The sequence below is a fragment of the Bufo gargarizans genome, chromosome 1, assembly GCF_014858855.1.
Source record: "Bufo gargarizans isolate SCDJY-AF-19 chromosome 1, ASM1485885v1, whole genome shotgun sequence".
NCBI classification, from domain to species: Eukaryota; Metazoa; Chordata; class Amphibia; order Anura; family Bufonidae; genus Bufo; species Bufo gargarizans.
The window spans coordinates 727,690,613-727,706,177 of record NC_058080.1 but is presented as its reverse complement, the minus strand read 5'-3'; the positions used below and the strand labels follow the sequence as shown (position 1 = coordinate 727,706,177).

Below are 15,565 nucleotides of genomic sequence, written 5' to 3'. Positions count from 1 at the left end.
GTATCTTGTGTAGTTTGGGTATTAGGGAGTGTAAGGGGTATATTTCTAGTGCTGATACACGAGTAGGTGAAGAGCCACTATGATATAATTTGTCTCGTTCATAATATAAGCTCCCCTTGTATATAATTTACTTACAGTTCTGAAGACTCAGGGGTACTGGCAGGCTTGGCCTCAGGGTGCTGGCTCGCTTGGCCGGGCAGAAGGAGCGTGGGAGACTGAGGGCTTTTTTCTCCAAGCTGCTCCGGAAAAAAAAAAACATTTATTACACCTCAGGTCAGACCACCAATCAGACCCCCAATGTTAATCGGACCTCAGCTCACAGCCCCAATAAGATCCCCAATGTTAATAAGACCCCAATAAGACCTCAGATCACACCTCAGCTCAGACCCCAATATGAATGATTCCCAATCAGACTTCAGATAAGAGCCCCATGCCTCATAGCAGCCCTCAATAGCCTCATAGCAGCCCCCAGTGCCTCTCCATCAGCCCCCAGTGCCTCTCCATCAGCCTCCAGTGCCTCTCCATCAGCTCCCAGTTCCTCTCCATCAGCTCCCAGTTCCTCTCCATCAGCCCCCAGTGCCTCTCCATCAGCCCCCAGTGCCTCTCCATCAGCCCCCAGTGCCTCTCCATCAGCCCCCAGTGCCTCTCCATCAGCCACCAGTGCCTCTCCATCAGCCCCCAGTGCCTCTCCATCAGCCCCCAGTGCCTCTCCACCAGCCCCCAGTGCCTCTTCACCAGCCCCCAGTACCCTTTCCATCAGCCCCCAGTGCCTCTCGTCAGCCCCCAGTGCGCCCTCCCTGGTATTAAAATCAGAGGTGGGCAGTGTGCCCCCCCTCCCCCCGTATTAAAATTATTGGTTGGCAGTGTGCCCTCCCCTCCCCCCGTATTAAAATCATTGGTGGGCAGTGTGCCCCCCCTCCCGTTATTAAAATCATTGGTGGGCAGTGTGCCCCCCTCCCCTGTATTAAAATCATTGGTGGGCAGTGCGGACCCCCCCATCATTGGTGGCAGTGGCAGTTCCGATTGGAGTTCCAGCAGTGTAATGCTGGGGCTCCGATCGGTTACCATGGCAGCCAGGACACTACTGAAATCCTGGCTGCCATGGTCAGTTACTCTGCAGCATACTTACATGCGCTGCGGCTGCCTTCTTCTTGTAACTCGTCACAGGTCTGTGCGGTGCATTGCTTATGCTTATAACTTATTTTTTTTATCCTCAGCCGGCAGCCCGGGCCCCCAGTGGCGTAGGGCCCCATAGCCATTGCTATAGCTGCTATGGCGATCCCTACGCCACTGGCTATGACCAACTTTACTCTCACCTACTGTGTCCTTCTCCCATACCTTGTAGATCAGGGGTGCACAACCTTTTCTGGTTGGGGCCACATTGTCAGCCTGAACCAATTCCAAGGACCGAAAATAAAACTTAAAGGGCTATTACCAACTGAAAACTATTAATGTCTAGTTACACTTCTAGTACTCCCATCCAATGGGAGAATAATTAAAAGATACATGTGAGCAGCCACAAAACATGGACATACATGTCTGTTACCACATGGTTGGGGGCCACCCAGAATGGTATCAAGGGCCGCATGTGGCCCCGGGCCGTAGGTTGTGCACCCCTGTTGTAGATGATAAGCCCTCATGGGCAGGGTCCTCTCTCCTTCTGTACCAGTCTGTAACTCGTCTTGTTCATGGTTATTGCAGTTGTTTTCTATGATGTATGTATACCCCTTATCATATCTGCAGCGCCATGGAATGGATGGCGCTATCATAATAATACTACAGCCCCCTCATAGTAACGACAATAGTGCCCCTTCATACAGTATCCATCAGAATGCCAGGACATACAATGACCACCACAATGTGACCATACACAGTGACTAGCTCAGTGTGGGGGACATGGACACTATGTCACAGCTGTACATTTAGGACCATTAGACCTCGTCCGGTACCTGTATAATGTGATATTTCCTGTACATTATATGTCTACATCCAGCACTGATGACGTCTGTATCATTTCTTATTAGGTGACACTCTGGTAGAGCAAATCCTGCTGGATGAACATGGACACCAACTGTCCCCACAACTCAAAGGTAAGTGAGCTTTATATAGACCTATTATAATAAAACTGCTCATAGTTTACATTGCATTACACCGGTCACATAGAACATGGTGTTTGGACTGCAGCGGGTTGTTATAGAGCAGGAGGAGCGGAGCAGATTCATGTATAGTTTTCTGTGACTATTCAGTATAACTTAATGATTTTCCTATTTCATGACGTAAAGTCATAGTTTTATTAAAGACACGGAGGCGAGTATTGCTTTCTCCTTCTTTACTGAACCACCAATAGCAGCAAAGAGAAAAAATTTACATACAGGAAATGACCAAAGTAACCCAAAGTCCCTCCTCCATGGCCCCTATAATAGGCCGATCTTCCTCTGAACCTTCCTCTTTCTTTGAGATCCTGGTGCCAAGAACACGAACACCTTCATGAAAACTCTGAACTGTAACTGGAACGGATAAGTCCAACGCCAACGAAACGTATCCAACTAGCCAACAGGGCCCAATTGTGGTAGAAAATTAGCCGGTAGTACAGCATCCTAGACTGGATCGACCTTCATCCTGAAAAAGAGAGCAGACCATAGGTCCAGGTGAAACAAATACGTCAGGACTGGATACGTCCGGCATCCCCGTACTCAATAGACACACATGGGATTGAAGGACTGAAAATATAAATCTTAATAAATAACATTAAAGATAATGAGACTTCTAATAAACACAATAAATGACAATAATAAGAAAAGACACTTAACAATCAACGAGGTAAATGACAAACCCCCATAATAAAAAACCCAAGGGAGGGAACAGGGCGGGCAATACTCGCCTCCGTGTCTTTAATAAAACTATGACCGAGGGTCGCGGAGGAAATCCGAACGAAACGGGAGAAGCAGGGGCACTTCCACTAGGATCGTCAGCAACGAAGGGAACCAGACCTGAGACCCCCAGAACGGAACCACCACAACCAAATCCGCCAGATGTCGTTGAACCTGAAGGAGTGTCCACCGAATCATCGAGAACGGGGGGAAAGCATCAAGGCGGGATACCGACCAATCTTGGAGGAAAGCATCCACCGCCAACGCCTCCAGATCTGGACGCCAGCAGAAGAACCGGGTCCTGCACCATGATGTCCCTGGAAAGGCAAAACGACCAAAATTCCTAGGCTAACCGGGCCAAGATCGCCGAAATGAGTACCGACCAGCCGGTTGACGTATCGGACTGATGAGATATTGTCCATCCGCAGTCTGATGCATGCATTGGCGATCCCGTTGGAGAAGCTCCTGACTGCAAACGAACCGGCGAGGAGCTCCAAGGCGTTGATGTGGAGGAGAGACTCCTCCGCCGACCAGGAGCCTCCCGTGGAAACTCCGTTGCAATGCGCCCCCCAACCCTGGAGGCTCGCATCCGACTCGATGATCAACACTGGCAAGAATCCGAAGATTGCCTTGCCATTCCACGCTTCCAGATTGGCTATCCACCAACTCAACTCTTCTCGGGCTTCCGAGTCCCGGAACACCACGCCCGCAAAGGAGGCACCGGTCCGAAGATGCGTGATCTTCAGTCGCTGGAGAGCCCGGTAGTGCAATGGGGTCAGAAACACGGCCTGAAATGATGATGCTAACAGTCCGATGATGCGGGCCAGATGACGCAACGAGAGGTGGAGAATGAGAAGAGCATGCCTCAACTCCTTGCGTATCGCGCGCAACTTCGTCATCGGAAGACTGAGGGACCCCGAGACCGAATGCACCATGAATCCCAGGAATTCCATCCGCTGCGATGGGATGAGGCATGACTTCTCCGAGTTGAGGAGGAACCCGAGGCCCGTCAGTAAGTCTGCTGTCCATTGCAGGTGTCCTAGCAGAGCCACACTGGACTCGTGCAACAGGAGGATATCGTCCAGGTAAACAATGAGGCGTACACCACGACTCCTCAGCCAGGGTACAACAGGACATAGCAGCTTGGTGAAGCACCAAAGAACTGAAGACAGCCCGAATGGAAGGCAGGTGAACCTCCAGACCTCACCTCTCCACGAGAACCGGAGAAGATCCTTGGAACGAGTGGCCACTGGGACCGTCAGGTAAGCATCTTTTAGGCCCAGCCTTACCATCCAGTCTCCAGGATTCAACAGGTCCCGAAGAAGGTGAAACCTCACCATCTTGAAACGATGGTAGCGTACCACCGTATTCAGTGCGCGAAGGTTGATGACAGGTCTCATCTGACCCCCTTGTTCCTGCACAAGGAATATGTTGCTGGCGACACCCCACTCCGAAGGAGGGGCCTGTCCTACCGCCTGCTTGTGCAGGAGGGCGTACAGTTCCATGTCTATAAGTGCGTGAACCGGGTGTGATATCGGTATAGGTGGGGGGGAGGGAACCAGGCACGGGGACCCCGTGAGCTCTATATGGAAGCCCCTGACAGTGGTCAGTACCCATGGATCTGATGTGATGCGGCCCCAGGCATGAGAAGAACTTTGGAGTCTGCCCCCCTACACAAGGTACCATATAATCCCCCATCTGGGGAAGAATACCCAAGGGTCCACGCGAGTTGGGGTTGCCTCTGAAGGAGCGAGATCTCCACTGGCCTCCTCTGGTGGAGAAGAGGGGTGAGGAGTTGCGCTGTTCCTGGAAGGGAGATCGCTGTCCCTTCCTGCGCCACGGGCCTGAAAGTTTGCACGGCCGGACAGGTGGACCCTGCCACTGCCGGCCCGATTAGAGACCCGTCCCCAAATACCCTGCGCATAGACGACTGTGCTTTATCTAGCGCGGTGAAGGTACCAACAAACCGGCTCACATCCTTAATAAAGGAGTCATCGATTAGGAGCCTCTGGGCATCTTTACCCGCCTCCGTGAGTGCCAAATTTGACAATTTGGGGTCGAGCTAAAATAAGATGGCTTTACGCCTGTAAATCGCCAAGGATGTATTGGCGTTCCCGGCAATGCAGACTGCCCTTTGGGTCCAACCCCGCAGTTCTTCGGGATCTATTGGGGAGCCCTCAGTTCTAGCAGCCTCGGCTAGCTCAAACATCTTGGCCAGCGGGCCAAATACATCAAGCACTTTGTCCTGCCAGCTGCGCAGAGCTGAGTCCAGGCCCCTCTCAGGGTTCCAACCCGTTTTGGCCAGGAATTGTGACATTTTGGGGTCCAACACAGGCGTGTCACACACCTTGCTGGGGACTAATGGCCTGGGGCACTCGGCCCTAAGCTTGTTCTGTGATTCACGGCTTAGAGGGTGACGGGCCCAGTGCTCTAGATAATTACCCACGTGCTCAGTGGGAAGCCACTCCGCCGATAAGGGGTGATGCAAGGTTTCGGGGTCGAACATAGGTTCCCCCATCGAATCTAGTATGGCATCAGGTCGGTTAGCGGCGGGGAAGGACTCTCCGTCCTTGGCAGAGGAGGCCGCAGTAGCGGACCTTGAGGGGCCCTGAGTTGGGAGCAACATCCTCCTCTGACATGTAATCCGCATCCGCGAAGCCTCCTCGTCCGATACTCTATCCGAGTCGGATACATCAGGGGATTGTGCTCTAGCGCACTTCCATGTTCGCGCCCGTTCTGCCTGGCGTGATGAGGCTCTTTTCCGCGAACTATGCACGGCATCTGGGGTGGCAGGATGCGCACCAGTCAAGGTCTCCTGTGGCACAGGAGGTTCATTAGAGGTAGGCTGCTGTAAGGTAGCGGAGTCTAGGGGGGGCATTCTAGAAGGCTGAGCTAGTGCCTGAGTAATACTCTGTGAGAGAATGCTTGACATGGGGCCCATGGCATCCCTTATGGCATCTGACACAGAGCGCTGCAAAGCCAGCGCCTGTGCATCCACCTCAGGGGTAATCTGACCCTCCGGAGAGGAAAAGGGGGACATTGAAGGGATTTTGTGTAGGGCTGGACATGGTATCCCTGATAGAATGGCACAATGAAGGTACACTGGAGGGTTAATAGTGAAGGAACCTGTGAGGCCAACTCTACAGTAGCAGGGAAGGAGCAGGGGACCGGTGCAGCGCGCAGGTCACCGCGTGTGACCGGAAGGGCTGCTACGGACGAAACCCCGCGAGAATCGCGGCAACCAGGCAGAGAATGGCCGCCGAGATCTCGCGGTCCAAATCCACACGAGGAGCTACAGTAATGGCGCTGCGGCAGAGAGAGGAGCAGAGGCCCCGCCCCCGACCGCCGGCCGAGAATGAAGTGAGCTCTCCTTCCTGCGCTGGATAAGCTCCGGTAATTAGGTAATGCGGGGGGGACAAGGGACGCCGCAGAGGGAGACTCTGGCAGCAAAGGGAAAGCGATGTGAAGGGGTCACAAAGCGCAAGGGGTAACCTAAAGGGAAAAATCTGAAAACGAAAATAAAAACAGCTAAAATTCTAAAACGTGGGTAGCAAACCACATAAGGAGTGCTGCCAGCAAGGGTTAGTCACCCTAGCATGAAGCAGCGCAGCAAGAAATTGACAATACAAGCACAATATTAAAAAATTTACAGAACCATAGGTGTACTTAACTGGTGGCAGCAGCAAAGAAAGAGGAAGGTTCAGAGGAAGAGCGGCCTATTATAGGGGCCATGGAGGAGGGACTTTGGGTTACTTTGGTCATTTCCTGTATGTAAATTTAATTTTTTCTCTTTGCTGCTATTGGTGGTTCAGTAAAGAAGGAGAAAGCAATATGAGCCTCCGTGTCTTGCTGTAAAACTTGTATAACCTCCTCCTCACAGAGGGAAGGCTGTCAGTCCCTGATAGGACCTCCTCCTCATAGAGGAAAGGCTGTCAGTCCCTGATAGGACCTCCTCCTCATAGAGGGAAGGCTGTCAGTCCCTGATAGGATCTCCTACTCATAGAGGGAAGGCTGTCAGTCCCTGATAGGACCTCCTCCTCATAGAGGGAAGGCTGTCAGTCCCTGATAGGACCTCCTCCTCATAGAGGAAAGGCTGTCAGTCCCTGATAAGACCTCCTCCTCATAGAGGAAAGGCTGTCAGTCCCTGATAGGACCTCCTCCTCATAGAGGGAAGGCTGTCCGTCACTGATAGGACCTCCTCCTCATAGAGGGAAGGCTGTTAATCACTGATAGGACCTCCTCCTCATAGAGGGAAGGCTGTAAATCCATGATAGTACCTCCTCCTTATAGAGGGAAGGCTGTCAGAAACTGATAGGAATAGGATCTCCTCCTCATAGAGGGAAGGCTGTCAGTCACTGATAGGATCTCCTTCTCTTAGAGGGAAGGCTGTCAGTCAACGATAGGACCTCCTCCTCATAGAGGGAAGGCTGTTAGTCCCTGATAGGACCTTTTTCTCATATAGGGAAGGCTGTCAGTCCCTGATAGGACCTCCTTCTCTTAGAGGAAGGCTGTCATTCAACGATAGGCCCTCCTCCTCATAGAGGGGAGGCTGTCAGTCACTGATAGGACCTCCTCCTCATAGAGGGAAGGCTGTCAGTCACTGATAGGACCTCCTCCTCATAGAGGGAAGGCTGTCAGTCCCTGATAGGACCTCCTCCTCATAGAGGGAAGGCTGTCAGTCCCTGATAGGACCTCCTCCTCATAGAGGGAAGGCTGTCAGTCCCTGATAGGACCTCCTTCTCTTAGAGGGAAGGCTGTCAGTCACTGATAGGACCTCCTCCTCATAGAGGGAAGGCTGTCAGTCCCTGATAGGACCTCCTCCTCATAGAGGGAAGGCTGTCAGTCCCTGATAGGACCTCCTCCTCCTCATAGAGGGAAGGCTGTCAGTCACTGATAGGACCTCCTCCTCCTCATAGAGGGAAGGCTGTCAGTCTCTGATAGGACCTCCTCCTCCTCATAGAGGGAAGGCTGTCAGTCCCTGATAGGACCTCCTCCTCCTCATAGAAGGAAGGCTGTCAGTCCCTGATAGGACCTCCTCCTCCTCATAGAGGGAAGGCTGTCAGTCCCTGATAGGACCTCCTCCTCCTCATAGAGGGAAGGCTGTCCGTCTCTGATAGAACCAACTTCTTGACTTCACAGCCCAGAATGAGCATGATTTTTAAGCGACCCTGTCAGCATTAACCCTCCAAAAGTCTGCACTTCTGCTATAGCTCTGCTGCTGCATGCTGACCAGTGCAGGTGCTGATGACATAATTAAACACGGAAGTAGAGGCATCCCTGGCTACAGAGACAGAGGAGGATCGCTTCTGGGTTAAATTTGGTCGTCGTCTCCTGTGCGGTATGGATATGAAATGCTTGGTAAGGAGCAGCAAAGCTGTAGTACAAGCACAGACATTTGGAGGTAGTGCTCAGGTGCCGAAGACAGGGAAAGAGGGAAAGATAAGGTGTCTTGCTCCATCAATGAAATGTCAGGGTGCAGTGTTCAGCGCACCAGGGGGGGGGGGGGGCTTATAACACTACAGCACACCCCTCGGTGTTCCAACTAAGGAATTTGCATATTTATAAAAGTAATGATTTCTATGCATTATTAAAACTTAAAAAAAATAAAAAATTGTACCAGAATGATCAACCCTACTAGGCACTATGTCTGGTTTAGTAGGGTTGATCATGCTGACAGAGCTGCTTTTAATAAATAAAGTACAAGTTTTACTGGATCTTTTCCCATAAACCATACACCAATCTGCTCAGCTCCTCCTGCTCTATGACATGCTGCCTGCATTTCATGTAAATTACACCGTACAGCACCACCACACCTAGTATTCTAGTTAGTAACATGCAGCGGTGGCCCGGGCAGAAGTTGAGAATATGTGTGATGGTGGTACTAGTACTCACAGTGGCTATGGTCCTCCCTGGTACTCATTGGACCATGCACAGTGAATAGGGCACCCTTTGACCTCCTCGTGGCAAACCCTGGTTTGGCGTCTTCCTGGTTTGTGGTGCCCTTGGTGTTGTGTAAAGTTATTATCCAGATTTATCGTCCAGTGTCAGTCTGTGTGATAAATCTGGAGCCGTGTCAGACTGTCTGGTCTTAGTTCACACTGTCTTACTTTTAAACACTATTAGTAAATCTGCTCCAATGTGTCTAGAAAAGTCGTGTGGCTAAGAGGAGCTGGAAAACTCAGCAATGTACAGATATCTGCCATTTCTTCACCAAGATATTTAGTTCTGTTTCAGCTTCTTATCTTCACCTTTTATTTTCCTATTTTCTATAGATTTCCAGATCCGTCACAAGAAACATTTACATGAAAGAACTGAGAAACTTGTAGAGAACAAACCTCCAAGATGTGACCAGCGAGAGGAGAGTTTTCCATTCTCTACACGTTATGTCAACCTCATCATTGTCTCCACTGATCACTTCAGAAAACGCTTTGAGAATGAGCTCATAGAGACCGGGGTAAAACACGAGGACTACTTAAAGAGAAAACAAAATGAATTACAACACATTTCCCCCAACAAACTGTTCCGCTGGTGCCACCGATCCGAACAAGTGCCACGTATGGTAATGGTGTGCGGAGTGCCCGGTGTAGGGAAGACCACACTGATGCAGAAGGTTGTCTATGACTGGGTGAAGGGGGATCTCTATCAAAGATTCTCCTTTGTCTTTTTCTTCAAATTCAGAGAACTCAACAGACTGGATAAGGTTAGTCTGGAGGCTCTAATCCTTCATCAGTACCCATATCTGGAGGAGCAGCTTAGTAACATCTTACAGGAACCAGAAAAACTTCTCTTTATATTTGATGGTTTAGATGAAAGTCTTCATAACATGGATTTCTCATCACGTCACTTGTGCTCTAGTCCTAAACAGCTCGAACCTTGTGGTCAGATTGTGGTTAGTTTGGTGAGAAAGTCTCTTCTTAACCGTTGTTCTGTCCTAATGACCAGTCGCCCAACCAGACTGGCATCAATTGATTGTAGAGTTTTCCAGAGAATAGTAGAAATCATTGGGTTTTTACCAGAAGAACAACAGATGTACTTTCAAAACTTCTTCCCCGACCCTGAACTGGGGGAAAAGGCTTTTTATTATGTGAAGCAGAATGACACCCTGTACACGTTCTGTTACCTCCCTTCCTACTGCTGGATCATCTGTACAGTATTATCCAGGAGCTTCCAGCCAACAAGTAGTGATCAGCCGGTGTCATTATTACCCAAAACAGTCACCCAGCTCTTTGCGATATTTGTCGCCAACATCCTGTCCAATCACAGCCTGCACAAAAGTGACGCTCAGAAGATCCTGCACTCCATCGGAAGGATGGCAGAACATGGAGTCATGAATCACAGGCTTATCTTTGATGAACGAGATCTGGACTGTTTCCATGTGGACAATAAGTCACAGCTATTATCAAGTTTTCTGATGGAATCGGAGGAACCTGTGTCCTATTCCTTCTTACATCTCACTGTTCAGGAATTCTTCTCTGCCTTGGTGCATTATGTGGATTATTCTCCTGAGAAGTTACAGAAATCACTAAAAGATGCCAAATCCTATCCTGATGGACGAGGTGAGATGTTCCTCCCTTTCCTGTGTGGTCTATCAGACGGCTCCACCAGGTCAATGCTAACTGGATACCTGGACAGACAAGCAGCTCAGACATCTATAGATGTCATCACTTGGCTGAAGAACTATCTTCTAGAAAAAAAGAGGCCAATGGAAAGTAAGGACAAGCGGCATCTTCTCAGTACATTTTTCTATCTGTATGAATCCCGGAATAAGAGTCTGGTGCTGGAATCATTACAATCACACAGAAGCCTTGACTTTTCTCATGTTCGTATGTCGGCTCTAGACTGCACAGTGTTGGCATTTATTCTGGACACCTGCACAAATATAGAAGAACTCAATCTATATGGATGTTCCTTAGACAATGCAGGATTACAAAGACTTGCTCCAGGATTACATAACCTGCAGAATCTGAGGTAAAATACAATATATTTCATCTTTTTGTAGTATTCAGGATCTGACAGATTTATTGTATGCATTAGAGATGAGCAAACCAGTTTGTTACGAACTTTGCAAAATTTTGGCTGGCAGACCAACCTGATCTTTTTCAGGTTTGTTTCGGCCAAATCCAGTAAAACAGCACATAGCGCCATTGTCACGCCCTGCCCTGTGGGTGTTCTGAGGAGATCTGTCAGAGTTGCTGCATGTGACTCGATCTGACAGTTTGTTTTGTTTGGGTTTGAACAGGACTGACGAGAAATGAACCTTAACAACCCCACCTTGGTACCTTAGCAGCTAGGAAAAAATACAACAGGACACAATAAATGTTGGGTGAGAGTCGGTCACAGCTTTATTAAAAATTATCTGTTATCAACCAGCTTTTTTCTTTTTAACTCCAAACCACCATAACAACTCTGGGTCCCAAGAAGCGGTATGCCCCACAGACTCTCTGTAGGCAAGTCCGCCTTCTTCTGCCATCATGATTTAGATAACCGACCTCTGCTGTGACTTGACGGTAAGAATACCTATAAATTAACATTGAGAAAACAGTCAACAACCAATCACACCATAACAAAACAGGGCGGGAGGGAGGGGCGCTGTATATCGCGGTGCCTTAAGAGGAAGGGACAGCCGTCCCTTGTGCCCTTAAAAAAACATCCCGGCCCTACCAACTCAACAACCAATCAAGAACCAGGGGAGGAGGGTGATATAGGAGTGCAGTACCTCCCTAACTTTTTTGTCGTGGTCGTGACTCCTTGGTTCGCATGCTGTTGTCAGCGGTTTGTCTTATTTTGTCTTCCACAGGTGTGGGCTCTGTATCTTGTCTCACATGTGGTTGCCGCTGGCAACATAAGGTTGTTGGCAGTGGAGCGGCCTGAGCGGTTTCTAGGCGCTCGCTGTCAAGGTATGCGGTTGCCTCTGGCAACGTGTGGTTTTAGTGTTCACTTTTATGTTTGGTGAAAGGTTTGGTGATTTGATGTCTGTACACTTCCCCTTTAAGTGACACTTACTTGGTTTGGTGATGGAAGGGTTAAACTCCTTTCCTAGTGTGTGTGTGTGTGTGTGTGGCCGCTTGGGCTATTTAGCTTCCTGCTGGATGGCAGAAGCTGGAGGGGTACCCCACGCATGTTGCTGGAGTCGTTCACCTGGTATCCTGTTACCATCCTTCCAGTAAGGGCCACCCTTGCGGTCATAAAACCGAATCCCTGATGTTAAGTTGATGTCTTATGCTTTTGGTTTTTATTGCAGCTATGGATGTCCTGGTTCCTGTGTGTGCTGCCTTCTTAATGTTTGTGTGGACAGCGTATCTGAGCACGGGTTCCAGTCAGCAAGGTTGTAGCAGGTTAGTGTGGAACTGTTTGGTTCACCTATCATATCCATAGGTCTGTTCATGTTCCCCTTCTCCTTGCTGCTTGGTCAGTGAGACTCCTGTTCCTCCGTGCCTAGGAGGAATAGGTCGTCTCTACCCTGCTCCTAGTTCAGGGCCACGCTGAGGGCTTGTAGGGACTATAGGTTCCAGAGTATGAGCCCTTCTACCATCAGGGTCGGCTCATACGGCTAGGAGACAGGGTCAGTGTTAGGGATGCAATAGGAGGTGACCTGCTCTCTAATTCTGTCTTCCTGGCCGAGTAGCGACCGGACATCTTCTGACATTGCACGGCTGAGGGTTTCCCCTATCCTCAGCCAGAACACTCAGCCTAAGCCCCCCCCCCCACTCCCTTAACAGATCACACCACTAGCCCATCTGCTACTAAATAACTTAACCCTATAGCTCCCTAAAATTCTCGACAGTCCAGGTCGCCTTCTTCTTAACCCCTCGGCGCCCGCTAGACTGCCGAGAAATGAACCTTAACAACCCCACCTTGGTACCTTAGCAGCTAGGAAAAAACACAACAGGACACAATAAATGTTGGGTGAGAGTCGGTCACAGCTTTATTAATAATTATTTGTTATCAACCAGCTTTTTTCTTTTTAACTCCAAACCACTGTAACAACTCTGGGTCTCAAGAAGCGGTATGCCCCACAGACTCCCTCTGTGGGCAAGTCCGCCGCCTTCTGCCGTGATGATTTAGTTAACCGACCTCCACTGAGGAGCCCATGTACTCCTACACGGTGCTCCGACCCCCACCCAACAAGAACAAAGCCTGTTCCACACCATCCTGCAAACCCGATAGGAAAATATCCAGCCCTATCTCATTTAGACGTACACCGTCTGGACGCATCAGGCGTTCGTTATCACTCTCTAACTGGCGATGCCTAACAACCACACCAGCTCTTGAACGTATAAACCGAGAAATACGGTTGTTTACCGTACTCCTAGCACGTTCAATCTCAGAGGAATCCCTCGCTCCCTGCCAAGTAACCCGAGGAATAATCTCCGACCATACCAAAGCCGCTTCCTGAAAGAAAGTAGGGAGTCTCTCTAAATCTGCTCTAATTAAGGTGATTAATTCGGCAATCTTTAAGAGGCAAAGGTCATTGCCCCCTGCATGCACCACTAAAACCACCGGAGAACGCGCAGAGTCACTCAGTTCCACCGCTTCTGGAAGGACTTGCGACCAACGTAAACCCCGGACTCCCCGCCAACGGACTTGGATGTTCCTAAACCCGAGGCAGCGGCTACCCGGGCGACCTTCCGCTCGCTGGCCTGCTCAGAAGATATAGGAGTGACCTACAAAACACACGGTGGGCTGTATCCGACCTAGGAGAAATCAAATCAGTAAATGAGGGCGAACATAAGAAGCAAAACAGGCCGATTTCCACCTGCCAATCCTCTGAACATCAGCCTCCAGAAGGCCAGCACAAGCCACCTCGGTGGCCGCTCCCTATCCTGAAAGAATGAGTTCCAAATTCAGCAACTGGCAACTGAAGCGCAAGCAAGCAAGGACGAAAAATTAACCGAAATTGAAAATGGGTAAGGGGGTGCTATCGGTATGCACCAAAAAGGGGGGGCCTGGTGCGCGGGACGCTAAAAACTGAGCAACAGCAGCATGGGGGCAAGCTGGGCCGCCAATATTATGTAAGGGGAGCCAGGCGCCGCACGCAAAACCATCAGTTTTTGATCGCCTGATCAAAACTCTAAGGGCAGAGTCATTGAGGAAAACATCACTAACGCCTAAACCTCCTAGTCGTGTGACAGAAGGGGATACCAGCTCACCGATCCGTAGTGCTGCGAAAAAGGCTAAGCAAAAAGCTGCCCTAAATAATGACACCTCATATGGAGATGAACAAACCGAGGGGAGAACCTGGCAATTGCGCAACAACAAAGAATATGACACCGGGCGACGACATTAACGCCAAACATTTTCCTTACGCCATCCTTTGATAGCCTGTCTAATCTTGAAATGCTGGGTGACATCCGTCCAACCCCGCAGTCTAAGGTGGAAACCTACTCCCCATAACCGACGCTGCGCTGTTAATGCTGAAAAACCTCTAGCACGGAGTCTCAACAGATAAGAAATTGTCACCTCAAAGCATGCAGCTGGCAATGTAGCCCCCTCGGAGTCAAGCACCACCGCCCACCATTCAGCCCAGGCCTTACTATATGCCGACCAAGTTGCTGGAGCCACTGAAGCACGAATCATCGCCATTAATCGAGGATCGGTAACTCCCACAGCATCGACGGGCAAGGTATACCCTCTGGGAGTACCCCCGGCAAGAGAGTCCTGAAGTCCTGCCAACGAAAGCTGGAAAGAGCATCAGCCAACGAGTTGTCAACCCCAGGCACATGACAGGCCCGAAACCAAACATTAAATTCCAAACAACGAAGGACAAGGTGGCGCAGTAAGGAGAGGACTGGAAGAGAAGAGGACGTTAGAGCATTAACACAATAAACCACAGACATGTTGTCAGTGAAAAACAGATCCTTTTGTTTTGCAGACTGGGGCCCCATAAATTAATGGCTACAATAATTGGGAACAATTCCAACAGAGTGATATTGGCACAAAGACCAAGGTCTCGCCATGTGTCCGGCCACTCGGCGGCACACCACTCACAGCCAAAGATGACACCAAAACCGGTAGACCCGGCGGCATCCAAAAATAATGATAATTCCGGGGATGATATTTCACCTGATTGGTAACAAGTATAACCGTTATATCAAGCTAAAAAGGAATTCCAGACATGTAATTCCAATTTTATTTGCTTGCCCAAACACAAAGACAGGCGACGGGAAAAAACACGAGCCATGGGCATAATCCGGCAGGCAAATACCAATAGGCCCATTAAAGACTGCATCTGCCGTAGCGTCACAGATTTAACTGCCAGGAATCTACAAATCATACCTGTTAACTTTTGTAGTTTATCAACGGGCAACCGGAACACCATCAATTTGGTATCAATTTCAATACCTAAAAATGTGAGGGTTGTAGTCGGGCCGACCGTCTTATCTTCTGAGAGTGGGACACCAAAACGGGACATGAAATAACGGAGTGTATCCAGTAGGAATTGACATGCATTAGACTCTCCCGAAGAAACAAAAAGAAAATCGTCCAAACAATGAATAATATTCTGCGAACCAGTTTCATATCGTATGACCCATTCTAGAAAAGTGCTGAACATTTCAAAATAATGGCACGATATAGAGCAGCCCATCGGTAGACACGTGTCATAATAATAAATGGTCTGCAACCTAGCAAATGATAGCAGTCAGGATGAACAGGAAGAAGGAGAAAAGCCGCCTCAATGTCTGATTTGGCCAATA

At 49.5% G+C, this 15,565-nt stretch overlaps 1 protein-coding gene across 1 annotated transcript in view; it reads left to right on the top strand.

Moving 5' to 3' along the window:
• The window catches only part of LOC122930248 (NACHT, LRR and PYD domains-containing protein 1 homolog), a 45,653-nt gene extending 34,811 nt beyond the window's left edge, over nt 1-10,842 (top strand). Inside the window, exons 5-6 of the mRNA XM_044283471.1 lie at nt 2,025-2,090; nt 9,143-10,842. Coding sequence (XP_044139406.1) covers nt 2,025-2,090; nt 9,143-10,842 — 1,766 coding nt within the window. The remainder of the gene's footprint in view (nt 1-2,024; nt 2,091-9,142) is intronic.
• The last annotated feature ends 4,723 nt before the right edge of the window (nt 10,843-15,565 follow it).